Source organism: Chiloscyllium punctatum, chromosome 5 (assembly GCF_047496795.1).
Source record: "Chiloscyllium punctatum isolate Juve2018m chromosome 5, sChiPun1.3, whole genome shotgun sequence".
Taxonomy (NCBI): Eukaryota; Metazoa; Chordata; class Chondrichthyes; order Orectolobiformes; family Hemiscylliidae; genus Chiloscyllium; species Chiloscyllium punctatum.
In genome coordinates this window covers 45,755,528-45,771,515 of record NC_092743.1, presented here as the reverse complement: position 1 = coordinate 45,771,515, position 15,988 = coordinate 45,755,528, and the positions used below count along the sequence as shown (strand labels likewise).

At 40.9% G+C, this 15,988-nt stretch overlaps 1 protein-coding gene across 5 annotated transcripts in view; it reads left to right on the top strand.

Moving 5' to 3' along the window:
- LOC140477041 (probable C-mannosyltransferase DPY19L4) overlaps window positions 1-14,753 on the top strand; it is a 99,225-nt gene extending 84,472 nt beyond the window's left edge. For all 5 annotated transcript variants that reach the window (XM_072570204.1, XM_072570208.1, XM_072570205.1 and 2 more), the window contains one exon: window positions 12,935-14,753. In XM_072570204.1, coding sequence (XP_072426305.1) covers window positions 12,935-13,108 — 174 coding nt within the window. In that variant the 3' untranslated portion in view covers window positions 13,109-14,753. The remainder of the gene's footprint in view (window positions 1-12,934) is intronic.
- The last annotated feature ends 1,235 nt before the right edge of the window (window positions 14,754-15,988 follow it).

Sequence of the window (15,988 nt, the reverse complement as noted above, 5' to 3'; positions counted from 1 at the left end):
ATATTCCAACAGTGGCCTAACCAATGTCCTGTACAGCCGCAACATGACCTCCCAACTCCTGTACTCAGTACTCTGACCAATAAAGGAAAGCATACTAAACGCCTTCTTCACTATCCTATCTACCTGCGACTCCACTTTCAAGGAGCTATGAGCCTGCATTCCAAGGTCTCTTTGTTCAGCAACACTCCCGAGGACCTTACCATTAAATGTATAAGTCCTGCTAAGATTTGCTTTCCCAAAATGCAGCACCTCACATTTATCTGAATTAAACTCCATCTGCCACTTCTCAGCCCATTGGCCCAATCTGGTCCAGATCCTGTTGTAATCTGAGGTAACCCTCTTCACTGTCCACTACACCTCCAATTTTGGTGTCATCTGCAAACTTACTACCTGCACCTCTTATGCTCGCATCCAAATCATTTACGTAAATGACAAAAAGTAGAAGACCCAGCACCGATCCTTGTGGCACTCCACTGGTCACAGGCCTCCAGTCTGAAAATCTACCCTCCACTACCACCCTCTGTCTTCTACCTTTGAGCCAGTTCTACATCCAAATGGCTCATTCTCCCTGTATTCCATGAGATCTAACCTTGCTAATCAATATCCCGTGGGGAACCTTGTCGAACGCCTTACTGAAATCCATATAGATCACATCTACTGCTTTGCCCTCATCAATCCTCTTTGTTACTTCCTCAAAAAACTCAATCAAGTTTGTGAGACATGATTTCTCACACACAAAGCCATGTTGACTATCCCAAATCAGTCCTTGCCTTTTCAAATACATGTGCATCCTGTCCCTCAGGATTCCCTCCAACAACTTGCCCACCACCGATGTCAGGCTCACTGGTCTGTAGTTCCCTGGCTTGTCCTTACCACCCTTCTTAAACAGTGCCACTAGATTAGCCAACCTCCAGTCTTCCGCCACCTCACCTGTGACTATTGATGATACAAATATCTCAGCAAGAGGCGCAGCAATCACTTCTCTAGATTCCCACAGAGTTCTAGGTACACCTGATCAGGTCCTGGGGATATATCCACCTTTATACATTTCAAGACATCCAGCACTTCCTCCTCTGTAATTTAGACATTTTGTAAGATGTCACCATCTATTTCCCCACATTCTATATCTTCCATATCCTTTTCCACAGTAAATACTGAAGCAAAATACACGTTTAGTATCTCCCCCATTTTCTGCGGCTCCACACAAAGGCCGCCTTGCTGATCTTTGAGGGGCCCTATTTTCTCCCTAGTTACCCTTTTATCCTTAACATATTTGTAAAAACCCTTTGGATTCTCCTTAATTCTATTTGTCAAAGCTATCTCATGTCCCCTTTTTGCCCTCCTGATTTCCCTCTTAAGTATACTCCTACTTCCTATTCACTCGATCTATCCTGTCTATACCTTACATATACTTCCTTCTTTATCTTAACCAATCTCTCAATTTCTTCAGTCTTCAAGCATTCCCTGTACCTACCAGCCTTTCCTTTCACCCTGACAGGAATATACTTTCTCTGAATTCTCGTTATCTCATTTCTGAAGGCTTCCCATTTTCCAGCCGTAACTTTACCTGTGAACATCAACAACTTTCGAACGTTCTTGCCTAATACCGTCAAAATTGGCCTTTCTCCAATTTAGAACTTCAACTTTTACATCTGGTCCATCCCTTTCCATCATTATTTTAAATCTAATAGAATTATGGTCGCTGGCCCCAAAGTGCTCTCCCACTGACACCTCAGTCACCTGCCCTACCTTATTTCCCAAGAGTAGGTCAAGGTTTGCACCTTCTCTAGTAGGTACATCCACATACTGAATCAGAAAGTTTTCTTGTACACACTTAACAAATTCCTCTCCATCTAAACCTTTAACACTATGGGAGCCCCAGTCCATGTTTGGAAAGTTTAAAATCCCCTACCATAATCACCATATTATTCTTAAAGATAGCTGAGATCTCCTTACAAATTTGTTTCTCAATTTTCCTCTGACTATTAGGAGGTCTGTAATACAATCTCAATAAGGTGATCATCCCTTTCTTATTTCTCAGTTCCACCGAAATAACTTCCCTGGATGTATTTCCAAGAATATCCTCCCTCAGCACAGCTGTAATGCTATCCCTTATAAAAAACGCCATTCCCCATCCTCTCTTGCCTCCCTTTCTATCCTTTCTGTAGCATTTGTGTCCTGGAACAATAAGCTGCCAGTCCTGCCCATCCCTGAGCAATGTTTCTGTAATTGCTATGATATCCCAGTCCCATGTTCCGAACGATGCCCTGAGCTCATCTGCCTTCCCTGTTAGGCCCTTTGTTTTGAAATAAAAGCAGTTTGATTTATTAGTCCTACCTTGTCCCTGCCTGCCCTGACTGTTTGTTTGACTCGCTTCTGTTCTCAACTATATCAGTCTCCGATTGATCTCTTTTCTCACGATCTCCCTGCCCCCCCCCAACCACCTTACTAGTTTAAATCCTCCCGAGCAGCTCCAGCAAATTTCCCTGCCAGTATATTAGTCCCCTTCCGATTTAGGTGCAATCCATCCTTCTTGTACAGGTCACTGCTACCCCGAAAGAGATTTGATCTCTATGACTGTTTGAACATCTATGTCTCTTTGTACATCATCATGTCCCAATTGCTCACAATTTAAGAGATACCTCTGTTCCTTCTATCATGTGTCTACATTATATTTCACCTGTTATGGTCTTGCCGACTGACAGGGGAGCCAATGGCCTTGTGATATTATCGCTAGACAATTAATCCAGAAACCCAGGTACTGGGGACCCAAATTTGAATCCATGGTAGATGGTGGAATTTGAATTCAGTAATGGTCTGAAATTAAGAGTCTCACTGTTGATTGTAAGAAGAACCCATCTGTTCACTAATGTGCACTTTTAGGAAAGGAAACTACCATCCTTACCTGATCTGGCCTCAATGTGACTCCAGATCCACAACGATGTAGTTGATTCTTAACTGCCCTCTGGACAATTAGGGTTGGGCAATAAATGCTGGTCGAGCCAGCAATGCCCACATGTGATTTTTTTAAAAAACTAACTGCCTGTCCAAATCTGCTTGAAACTGCATTGCACCTTCCTCACAAATCTCATTTCCACCTTGTTTTGTGTCCTCTGCAAAATGCAAAAATATGTGTCAACACATTTGCTATTGGCTGCTCAATTTCCTTCTGCTACAGCTCGATACTGTGGATATAGTGTAGGATTAATCATCTAAAACAAACGTTCCAGTTTGTTGGAGTGATTGGGAGGGAGATTTGGCCCTCTCCTTCCCCAACTGGCTTGAGACATAATAGATAATAAATCTTGAACAGCCAGGCTAATTTATGTTTTCTCTTCATTTGTACAGATTTGAAAAGTTTAATACTCGTTAAACTGTTTAATGATGTGTATAGATGATGGGTGAGCCGAGCCCATTACTTTTAGATATGGCTGAAGTTGACAAATTCTGTGAGCATCATGGCCTTATTTCAACGCTCATTTGAGTTAGATAATTAACTCAACATTCCAAAAAATTAGGCTGGTTGGTAACTCTGGAGAAAGTGAGGACTGCAGATGCTGGAGATCAGAGCTGAAACATGTGTTGCTGGAAAAGCGCAGCAGGTCAGGCAGCATCCAAGGAGCAGGAGAATCGACATTTCGGGCATAAACCCTTCTTCCTGAAGAAGGGTTTATGCCCGAAACGTCGCTTCTCCTGCTCCTTGGATGCTGCCTGACCTGCACTTTTCCAGCAACACATTTTTCAGCTCTGGTTGGTAAACCTGAAGTGAAGTTGCTGTAGTCTGATCAAACCATGTGGCTGCTGTCTCATTAGAGAGAGAAGACTGGTGGTGGCTTAACTTTAGGGTCACCATTCCTCAAGTAAAGGGAGAAGTTGAGAAGGAGAGTCCGTCATAGTAATCTCAGCTGGTGAGAGAATTGAGTCCAAGCATCACTCTGAATCACAAACCAGCCATACAGCCAAGTGAGCAAACCAATCCAAATTATAGTAAGCCACTATATATTGCAAAGTACTGGTGCTTATGACTGAGTTAAAATCATTCTTGTTGGATTGGAGAATTGTCATCACCATCACTCATTAATGATACAGGAGATATTTTTAAAATGTAAGTAGGCCAAGATGTTATAATGTATGGATAGCGGAAAATAGTAGTACAGAACAAAATACTGCAGATGCTGGAAATAAAAGCCAAAAATACTAAGAATACTCAACAGATGAGGCAGCGTCTACGGAGAAAAACCAAGATAATATCTCAGCTTACCTTTCAGGTGAACTTCCATTGTTCTGATGTTAAGTGGTAAAAATAACTTTATTGTGCTTTCAACTTCAATTGCCTAAGAATGTAATCAGATGGGTACAATTTTTTTTTAATTGTATCATACTGAATTTAGATTGTTTGTTGATATTAACTCTTTTAAATTTATGCAGTTATGGGATCTGGGCATCATTGGAACGACTAGAATTAATTGTCTGTCACTAATTACCCTTAGCTCAGTGGATCACAAAACATTCTAGAGGGAAGTTAAGAGTCAGTCATTTTGCTGTCAATCAGGTCTTTTAGAGACTGGGTAAGCTCAGTAATTTTCCTTAGTAATTTTCCTCCTGTAAAGGATGTGAGTGAACCATTCTGGTTTTTGTGACAATATGGTGGTAGAATATCTCGTGACTGGGCATTCTTCGGTCTTCAGTTCATGGGCAGATGAGATCAGATCACATCAAAGCTTTTGTAGATTAAGTAAATACAATGCTAACATTTATGTAATGGATATTAAAAGCTTTTCCATGTTGCCTTGAGGCACTTCAATCTTATGTCTTTTATGTATCTGCATTATTAATACATGCGTAAAATTCATAACACAGGAAATAAGTGCTAGCCCAGCGAGCGATGTCCACATCTCACAAGTGAATACAAAAAAAAGGCCATTTGACCAAACAAGCCTGTACTGTGCTGTTAATACTCCACATGAGTTTCCTCCTGCACTATCCACCATATTTCAGCTGATCTTTCTAGTCCTTCTTCTAGTTTCCTGCTGAAAGCATTGGAACAATTTGCCTCAAGACATTTTCAGTTAACACATTTCACATTCTAACCACTCTGTGAGTAAAAACATTTCTCTTTGTATCCTTCTTGGTTTCTTAGTAATTTATCCTTCAATTTATGGCTCAAAGTTTAGGATACCCCTCACAAGTGGAAACATCATGTGGAATTTTCTCTTATGAGACCAAGAGTCCAATGCCAGGAGAGACCTTTGTTTAGGGGCTTGACAGGTAATCCTGTCTAATTACATTCTTCTCAACACATTACACATGCATTAGATTAGATTCCCTACAGTGTGGAAACAGGCCCTTTGGCCCAACCAGTCCACATTGACCTTCCGAAGAGCAACCCATCCATACCCATTCCCCCTCTGACTAATGCACCTGGTACTATGGGCAATTTAGCATGGCCAGTTCACCTGATCTGCACATCTTTGAACTGTGGGAGGAAACTGACATAGACACAGGGAGAATGTGCAAACTCCACACAGTCGCCCGAGGCTGGAATTGAACCTGGGACCCTGGTGTTGTGAGGCAGCAGTGTTAACGACTGAGCCACCGTGTGGCATTGTTTCAATACCAGTCGATATTAATAGTGGATAAATCCAATTCCAGAGGGAAATCTGGCTTCTTGGATCCTAACATTTTCATGGAGTTACTAAACTTGTCACAAGAGATGGCCATCCACATTTAATGCACAAAAAAAATTGTTAAAAGGAAAAATAACGACTGACATTACACTAAGCAAATTCAAACTGTTGGAAAGATATTTCAGTACGGACATCAGAAAGGATTCAAATATTCTTTATATCCCAGCTATATCCATACAAGCACATAACTCTTGTTGAAGCATTATCGTTATCTGCACACTATGACTTCGTCTCTGTTAGGTCAGTACAACTGCAACAGTAAATACTGATGCAAAATATTCATTTAGTATCTCCCCCGTTTTCTGTGGCTCCACACAAAGGCCGCCTTGCTGATCTTTGAGGGGCCCTATTCTCTCCCCAGTTATCCTTTTGTCCTTAACATATTTGTAAAAACCCTTTAGATTATCCTTAATTTTATTTGCCAAAGCTATCTCATGTCCCCTTTTTGCCCTCCTGATTTCCCTCTTAAGCATACTCCTACTTCCTTTATACTCTTCTTAGGATTCACTCGATCTATCCTGTCTATACCTTACATATGCTTCCTTCTTTTTCTGAACCAAACCCTCAATTTCTTAAGTTATCCAGCATTCCCTATACCTACCAGCCTTCCCTTTCACCCTGACAGGAATATACTTTCTCTGGATTCTCGTTATCTCATTTCTGAAGGCTTCCCATTTTCCAGCCATCCCTTTACCTGCGAACATCTGCCTCCAATCAGCTTTCGAAATTCTTGCCTAATACCGTCAAAATTAGCCTTTCTCCAATTTAGAACTTCAACTTTTACATCTGGTCTATCCTTTTCCATCACTCTTTTAATACGAATAGAATTATGGTCGCTGGCCCCAAAGGGCTCCCCCACTGACATCTCAGACACCTGCCCTGCCTTATTTCCCAAGAGTAGGTCAATCTTTGCACCTTCTCTAGTAGGTACACCCACATACTGAATCAAAAAATTGTCTTCTACACACTTAAGAAATTCCTCTCCATATAAACCTTTAATACTATGGCAGTCCCAGTCTATGTTTGGAAAGTTAAAATCCCCGACCATAAGTACCCTATTATTCTTACAGATAGCTGAGATCTCCTTACAAGTTTGTTTCTCAATTTCCCTCTGACTTTTAGGGGGTCTACAACAGGATCTGGACTAGATGGGCCAATGGGCTGAGAAGTGACAGATGGAGTTTAATTCAGATTAAATGCGAGTTGCTGCATTTTGGTAAAGCAAATCTTAGCAGGACTTATACACTTAATGGTAAGGTCCCAGGGAGTGTTGCTGAACAAAGAGACCTTGGAGTGCAGGTTCATAGCTCCTTGAGAGTGGAGTCACAGGTAGATTGGATAGTGAAGAAGGCATTTGCTATGCTTTCCTTTATATGTCAGAACATTGAGTACAGGAGTTGGGAGGTCATGTTGCGGCTGTACAGGACATTGGTTAGGCCAGTGTTGGAATATTGCGTGCAATTCTGGTCTCTTTCCAATCGGAAAGATGTTGTGAAACTTGAAAGGATTCAGAAAAGATTTACAAGGATGTTGCCAGGGTTGGAGGATTTGAGCTATAGGGAGAGACTGAACAGGCTGGGGCTGTTTTCCCTGGAGCATCGGAGGCTGAGGGTGACCTTTTAGAGGTTTATAAAATTGAGGGGCATGGATAGAATAAATAGACAAAGTCTTTTCCCTGGGGTCAGGGAGTCCAGAACTAGAGGGCATAGGTTTAGGGTGAGAGGGGAAAGATATAAAAGAGACCTAAGGGGCACATTTTGACGCAGAGGGTAGTATGTGTATGGAATGAGCTGCCAGAGGAAGTGGTGGAGGCTGGTACAATTGCAACATTTAAGAGGCATTTGGATGGGTATATGAATAGGAAGGGTTTGGAGGGATATGGGTCGGGTGCTGGCAGGTTGGACTAGATTGGGTTAGGATATCTGGTCGGCATGGACGGGTTGGACCGAAGGGTCTGTTTCCATGCTGTGCATCGCTATGACTCTATGACATATGTAAAAGGCATCCAGACTCTGCAATCTTGGAACATCACTCAATCTCTGCTCATAATTTTCACCCACTCCAGAGATGTCCGAGACCAGGCAAATAGCAATGCTTCACTTTAGTAATGCCTACCTATATGAAGGCTCTTCAGGCAAGAAAAGGATTTTTTTCTTTTTCCCCTTTGAATGGCACAAGAGGTCATCCTGACTGACAAGGGAAGCCTGGAAGAAGGTCAGTGCCTGTGGGCAATTCAAGAAAACCTGACAGCACAGTGGCTCGGTGGTTAGCACTGGCTCCAGGGACCCAGGTTCAATTCCAGTTTTGGGCGACTGTGTGGAGTTTGCACATTTTCCCCGTGTCTGCGTGGGTTTCCTCTAGGTACTCTGGTTTCTTTCCACAGTCCAAAGATATGCAGGTTAGGTGAATTGGCCAAGCTAAATTGTCCGTATTGTTCAGGGATATGTAGATTAGATGCTTTAGTCAGGGGTAAATGTAAAGTAATAGAGTAGGGGAATGGGTCTAGTTGGGATTACTCTTTGGAGGGTCAGTGTGGACTTGTTTGGCCAAGCCCAAATGGCCTTTTTCCACGCTGTTGGGATTCTATGACACCGAGCTGCAAGAGGATGAAATGACCTGTTGTACTCTGCCTGGTATGTACCACTATCGATGCTTCATGCTCCTGTGAATTAGCATCATAAAGTCGAAACCATTTAGGACAGTATGTCCATCAGATGCCTCATATGCAATCAATGTCCATTTTGCATTTGCAGCTACCAATGTCACATTACTGGCATCACAATGGTACTGACCCTTTAAACTTGCCAGGATTTACACTTAAAAAAGAACAATATCACTCAGCAGCTCTTGTACAATCGGCTCACTGATTTCCATTACAACTAAGAGAATGTGCAGTTTTCACTAAAGCCTTGCGCAGTACAGGAAGCAACCACATAAAGTGACAAATTGAGTTGAGCTCCCTTTAGCATTTAGCTTCACTTGCCAGCCCTGGTCAGGTTTGCTGGTATCTGTTAATGTGGCTGCCTTGCTTGAGCAGGCTTGCTGACTCAGTCAGACTTCATCCATTATACTGTGAGTACTTAGTGATAATAGGCCAGACTGTATGACTGAGACTTCTCATGACCTAAGCACCATGCAGAGATTTCACTCCTAACAAGAAGTATTTGCACAATGAATAGGTTTGATTTATGAAGCATCCAAATAACCAAAAAGGTTTCTACTCAATAGAGATTCACACCTCATAAATATAATTAGATTTGTAACAGAAACACTTCGAATTTTTGGCTAACAAAATCGTGCTTGTGAATGTAATGGCAGTGGCCTGGGGTGTTGGTGAATATTCATGACTGGCTAATAAATGCAAAATAGGTCATAACCCAACTCACCTGAAAAGTTCTTGGAACTTAACAGAAAATGTTTAACCTGATGTTGGGAAAGTGATTTTTTTTGTCTCCTGCTCAATTAATTTACCCTATCTACTTTTCAGAAGGCTATAGGTGGGCCAGGAAATTTCACCCATTCTCTACATTGCTGAATCCTCTTTATTGTAAAGAAAAGAGCCCTAAGCTATTGAATATTTTTGGTAGTTATCATCTGATACCATTAGCATAAATTCTTCCTGACCTCGTGCCAACATTTCTCTGTCTTTTTGATAATAGACTGCATACCAGTCAAAGCCATACTGGAGTCCTGTACAAGTTTAACATAATTTGTCTGTTTTGTAATTCTATGTTGCTAGCAATAAATGCTAATGCTTTATTAGCATTTTTAATTAATTATTGTTTTAAATACAAAACTTTAAATACTATAATAGACAATCGGTGCAGGAGTAGGCCATTCTGCCCTTCAAGCCTGCACCACCATTCAATATGATCATGGCTGATCATCCTTAATCAGTATCCTGTTCCTGCCTTCTCTCCATAACCCTTGATTCCACTATCCTTGAGAGCTCTATCCAACTCTTTCTTAAATGAACCCAGAAACTGGGCCTCCACTGCCCTCTGGGGCAGAGCATTCCACACAGCCACCACTCTCTGGGTGAAGAAGTTCCTCCTCATCTCTGTCCTAAATGGTCTACCCCGTATTTTTAAGCTGTGTCCTCTGGTTCGGCACTCACCTGTCAGCAGAAACATGTTTCCTGCCTCCAGAATGTCCAATGCTTTAATAATCTTACATGTCTCAATCAGATCCCCTCTCAGTCTCCTAAACTCAAGGGCATACAAGCCCAGTCGCTCCAATCTTTCAGTGTAAGGTAATCCCGCTATTCCTGGAATTGACCTTGTGAGCCTACGCTGCACTCCCTCAATAGCCAGAATGTCTTTCCTCAAATTTGGAGACCAGAACTGCACATAGTACTCCAGGTGTGGTCTCATCAGGGCCCTGTACAGCTGCAGAAGAACCTCTTTGCTTCTATACTCAATCCCTCTTGTTATGAAGGCCAGCATGCTATTAGCCTTCTTCACTACCTGCTATACCTGCATGCTTACCTGCATGGGGCGGCACGGTGGCACAGTGGTTAGCACTGCTGCCTCACAGCGCCAGAGATCTGGGTTCAATTCCCACCTCAGGCGACTAACTGTGTGGAGTTTGCACGTTCTCCCCGTGTCTGCGTGGGTTTCCTCCGGGTGCTCCGGTTTCCTCCCACAGTCCAAAGATGTGCAGGTCAGGTGAATTGGCCATGCTAAATTGCCCGTAGTGTTAGGTAAGGGGTAAAGGTAGGGGTATGGGTGGGTTGCGCTTCGGCGGGGCGGTGTGGACTTGTTGGGCCGAAGGGCCTGTTTCCACACTGTAAGTAATCTAATCTAATCTAATCTTACCTTCATTGAGTGGTGTACAAGAACACCCAGATCTCTCTGTACTGCCCCTTTACCTAAATTGATTCCATTTAGGTAGTAATCTGCCTTCCTGTTCTTGCCACCAAAGTGGATAACCATACATTTATCCACATTAAACTGCATCTGCCGTGCATCTGACCATTCGCCTAACCTGTCCAGGTCACCCTGTAATCTCCTAACATCCTCATCACATTTCACCCTGCCACCCAGCTTAGTATCATCAGAAAATTTGCTAATGTTATTACGAATACCATCTTCTATATCATTAACATATATTGTAAAAAGCTGCGGTCCCAGCACTGATCCCTGCAATACCCCACTGGTCACTGCCTGCCATTCCGAAATGGAGCCGTTTATCACTACTCTTTGTTTCCTATCAGCCAACCAACTTTCAATCCAAGTTAGTACTTTGCCCCCAATTCCATGCGCCCTAATTTGCTCACTAACCTCCTATGTGGGACTTTATCAAAAGTTTTCTGAAAGTCCAGGTACACTACATCTACTGGATCTCCCTCGTCCATCTTCAGAGTTACATCCTCAAAAAATTTCCAGAAGATTAGTCCAGCATGATTTTCCCTTCATTAATCCATGCTGACTCTGACCTATCCTGTTACTATTATCCAGATGTGTCATAATTTCATCCTTTATAATAGACTCCAGCATCTTTCCCACCACTGAGGTCAGACTAACTGGTCTATAATTTGCTGCTTTCTCTCTCCCACCTTTCTCAAAAAGTGGTACAACATTAGCCACCCTCCAATCCGCAGGAACTGATCCCGAATCTATCGATCTCTGGAAAATAATCACCAACGCATCCATGATTTCTTGAGCCACCTCCTTCAGTACCCTGGGATGTAGACCATCAGGCCCCGGGGACTTATCAACCTTCAGACCTAACAATCTCTCCAACATCAATTCCTGGCAAATATAAATTCCCTTAAGTTCAGGTCCTTCAGCCACTTACCTCCGGGAGATTGCTTATGTGTTTCCCAGTTAACACAGATCTGAAGTACCAATTTAATTCTTCTGCCATTTCTTTGTTCCCTGTAATATATTCCCCTGTTTCTGTCTTCAATTTTAGTCTTAACCATTTTTTTGCCTTTCACATACCTAAAAAAACTTTTACTATCCTCCTTTATATTATTGGCCAGTTTACCTTCGTATCTCATTTTTTCTCTGCGTATTTCCTTCTTAGTAATCCTCTGTTGTTCTTGAAAAGCTTCCCAGTCCTCCATTTTCCCACTTATCTTTGCTATGTTATACTTTTTCTCTTTTAACTTTATATGTTTCTTAACTTCCCTCGTCAGCCACGGCCACCCATGCCTCCTCCTAGGATCTTTCTTCCTTTTTGGAATGAACTGATCCTGCGACTTCCGCATTATACACAGCAATATCCACCATTGTTCCTCCACTGTCATCCCTGCTAAGATATTGCACCATTTGAACTTTGGCCAGCTCCTCCCTCATAGCTCCATAGTTCCCTTTATTCAACTGAAATATTGTCACTTCCGATTGTACCCTCTCCCTCTCAAATTGCAGATTGAAGCTTATTGTATTATGGTCACTACTTCCCAATGGCTCCTTCACTTCGAGGTCCCTGACCAATTCTGGTTCGTTGCACAATACCAGATCCAGAATTGCCTTCTCCCTGGTCGGCTCCAGCACCAGCTGTTCCAAGAATCCATCTCTGAGGCACTCCACAAAGTCTCTTTCTTGAGGTCCAATACCGTCCTGATTCTCCCAGTCTACCTGCATGTTGAAATCCCCCATAACAACTGTAGTAACATCTTTGCGACAGGCCAATTTCAGCTCCTGATTTAACTTACATCCGACATCCAGAATACTGTTTGGGGGCCTGTAGATAACTCCCAGTCGCCCAAATACTCGTGACAATTATGCCTCTAAAGCTTTTTTAGCACTAGCATTTAGCAGGGGAAGGGGGTGGCGCAATGGTATTAGCATTGGACAGCAATCCAAAGGCTCAGGCCAATGTTCTGAGGACATGAACATGTTGCATAAATGAAGAATTTTGCTATAAGATGCTCTATTTGTTTTGGGCAATTGTTTGGACAACAGAAAACAAAGGTTATGGGAAGTTTCTTGAATTGAAAAATGTGATGTGTGATATTCCACAGTAGTCTTTGATGGGAACACTCTTACCCTCAACATACACAAACATTCAGACTTAAGAATTGCATGCTCAGCGTCAACCTTTTCTGATGACAATGATTTGGTAAGATTTAAAGTTAGAAAGATTCCATAATACACAGGATTTGTAGCTAGGTTATAGATACATTTCACTTTGTAAAATTTTGAGTGGAGTATGGGAATAGAATGCAGATACTTTGTTTATTAAAATGACAGTTTAATGTTAGCAATTGCAACTTCAGTTTGTTTCTTTTTCTTTTCCAGATACTTTATAATGAAGGAGAGACTGACACAAACTATGCATTTTCTCTGTACGGGCGATTTTGCCATGAAATTAAGCTGGACTATTCCCCATATATCAACTATTTCACTCGTGTTTATTGGAATAGATCATATCGTGTATACAGAGTCAACACATTGATATCATTTCAATACTAGTGAGGTTCAACGCCTTTCCAATTACTGTCTTTGTTAATGTTGTGTATATTTAATGCTTATGTTAAGTAATGTCCCATTTTACAGACAGCCTTTTAAATGGAACTTTTAAAAGCATATAAATACATTTGGTTTTTTTTTTAACTTATTTTTACAAATTATTCTGTAATGACAAGAGGGCGAAGCTTTTGTTTTGTATTCAGCCATGGGTGTTGTTCAGAATGGAGGTCTAAAGCAAAAACTTGCAGCAGGATGAAATAAATTCATCCATATCAGTTAATTTGCTGCAGAAAGTTATTGTATTTACTTGTTAGTAAAAGGAACTGACCACCCTGAGGTTCACGTTGTCTTATAAAGCTCTGCACTCTAGATGGAGCTTAAGCACACTCAGACATAGTGTACATTTATTATACATGCTTTGTTCAGATGCCAGTTTAAACATTTCTGTGAAAGTATTACTGTTGGTACTTTACTATTTTTGGTTACAGGCACACAAAGAAACAGGACCTTAATGTTAAGTCTTTGAGGCCTTACTGAAAATTGGTAGAAGTTATGTTAGTTTTTCTTAAATTACTTGCTTGGTAAGTGGAAAAGGGAACATCCTTCAGTAGAATCTGGTTTAACATTCGTGCAGTGCACATGTACAGTAAACTAACTTTTTTCTTTGTAAAATATGAATGGTTTTCATGTCATTGAATTGTTAGCAGGTGCACAGTTAAACCTTTAGTTTTAAGTTGTAAGTAAACCTTGATTTCTAAATAGTGATAAACAGAGTTGAAGATTGATCCTCTATTCCCTTTATTTTGGAAAAGTATGTTTTGAGCCCACATGCCTGGTGTCATGAGCCATGCTCCAGGACATCAGTTGAGGAAAGAAACCGAGAAGAATTGAAAGAAGGCATCTGCACTTCAAGATTACTCAAATACTGCTCGTGATATATTTTGCTGCTGTTCATATTCTTATTTATGGTCTAACATATGACTCAATTTATTAGACCCATTTTGGGAAGATTACCATTGAAGTTACAAAATTGGGAAAGAAGTGACTTGCCTAAGCCATTCCAGTGATATAAAATGGGATGTGTCAAAAACTCACTTTTAAAAAATATAATAATTTGTAAGTGAAAAGCGGTATTGCTGTAGGTTAGACATTAATCTCGAGGATATGTGCTGAAATCTAGTCCAGGTTGAACAGGTAAATGTGTTTGAACAGTTTCAAACCAGTTCCACATGGGCATGGTGTGCAACATAAAACCAGTTAGATCAGCAGCCTTACTCAGAAATTTGCAGGATACTTTAGTGTTGGAACACATTTAGGGCTGAGATTAGAAGGGTTAGGAAAATAAATCTTTGTTAACCATTTGTTCGATTGTAACAAACATGCTTTTATTTCAACTGCCAAAGAACTTAGCAAAGAGCACTATTGTATACAGTAGTTTTATAGTTAATTTATGTGATGGTAAGAAGTTAGAAAGGGGATTTGGCTGATAATGGTGAGTAGGTTAAACATAATGCATTAAAGAAATAGCAAGGTGTATGCAACAATATCTGGGGTGGGAATAAATGATTCATCCTCTCCACCATGTTCTACAGTTCAAATAGATCTTGGTTCTTTTGTAACCCAATTAAAGGTATCCATTTTTGGTGCACCTGTTGTGACTCCTTTATTTAATAAAATATCTTGAAAATTTCAGTTGTCACAACGTCGGTATTGTATGGAAGATAGAGTTCAAAGGTTTCCACAATCCTTGATGTGGGGAAGAGATGCTTCATGATTTCATTACTTTTAAAATTGTTCTCTTTTTCTGGATTCCCAAGTCAGTGGAAATACTATGTCTTTGTGCCTTTCTATCTGTTTACCATTCAAATACCTTAAATACAAGCCATGTCTGTGCAACCTGATTTCACAGTTTAATCCCTAAGCCCTAGTATAATTTTGGTGGCTTTCTATGTGTACTCTCTGCAAGACCAGTGTATCATTTCTGAAGCGCACTGTTCAAAACTAGTTTAAAAATATAAGTAAGGAGCAGATGAAGGCCTTTCCACCTCTCGATCCTATTCCACTATTTTACAACATCTGATTGTAACCTCAGTTCCATATACCCCTGACTGCTGATCACCTTTCAACCCCTTGCTTAACAAGTATTTATGCTTTGCCTTAAAAATATCCAGGCTCTGCCTCCACCACCTTTTCACAAAGTGAGTTCCAAAAATTGATTTGACCCTCTGAGAAAAAAGCATTTCACCTCATTTCTATTTAAAATTTGTGACCCTTTATTTTGTAACATTGATCCCTAGTTCTAGATACTCTCATAACAGGAAACATCCTCTCTGCATCTACCCCGTCAAGATCCCTCAATGTTATAGGTTGCGATGAAGTTGCCCCTTACCATTCTAATCTCTAGTAAGTACAAGCCTAGCCTGTCCAGCCTTTCCTCGTAAAGGAAACATTCCAGATAGTCTCTGGTAAACTTTCTCTGAACTGCTTCCTCAGCATTAACATACGTCCTCAAATCAAGTGACACCAACATTGTATACAGTACTCTAGATGTTGTAACACTAGCGCCCTGTATAACAGACGCGTAATCTCCCTACTTTTGTATTCCGTCCTCTTTGCAATTAAATACAATATTCTGTTAGATTTCCTAATTACTTGCTGTACCTACACACTAATATCTTGCAAGTCATGTCACAGCAGACCAGATCTCAATTCGTCTTAGAGCTCTATAATTTCTCACAATTTAGAGAATATCCTAGAATCAGGAAATCATACAGTACAAAATAAACTCTTTGGCCTATCAAGCTGGCTCCAACTAAACAAAAACTACTCTAAATCTATACTAATCCTACTTGACCCATAGCCTTGAATATTAAAACATTTCAT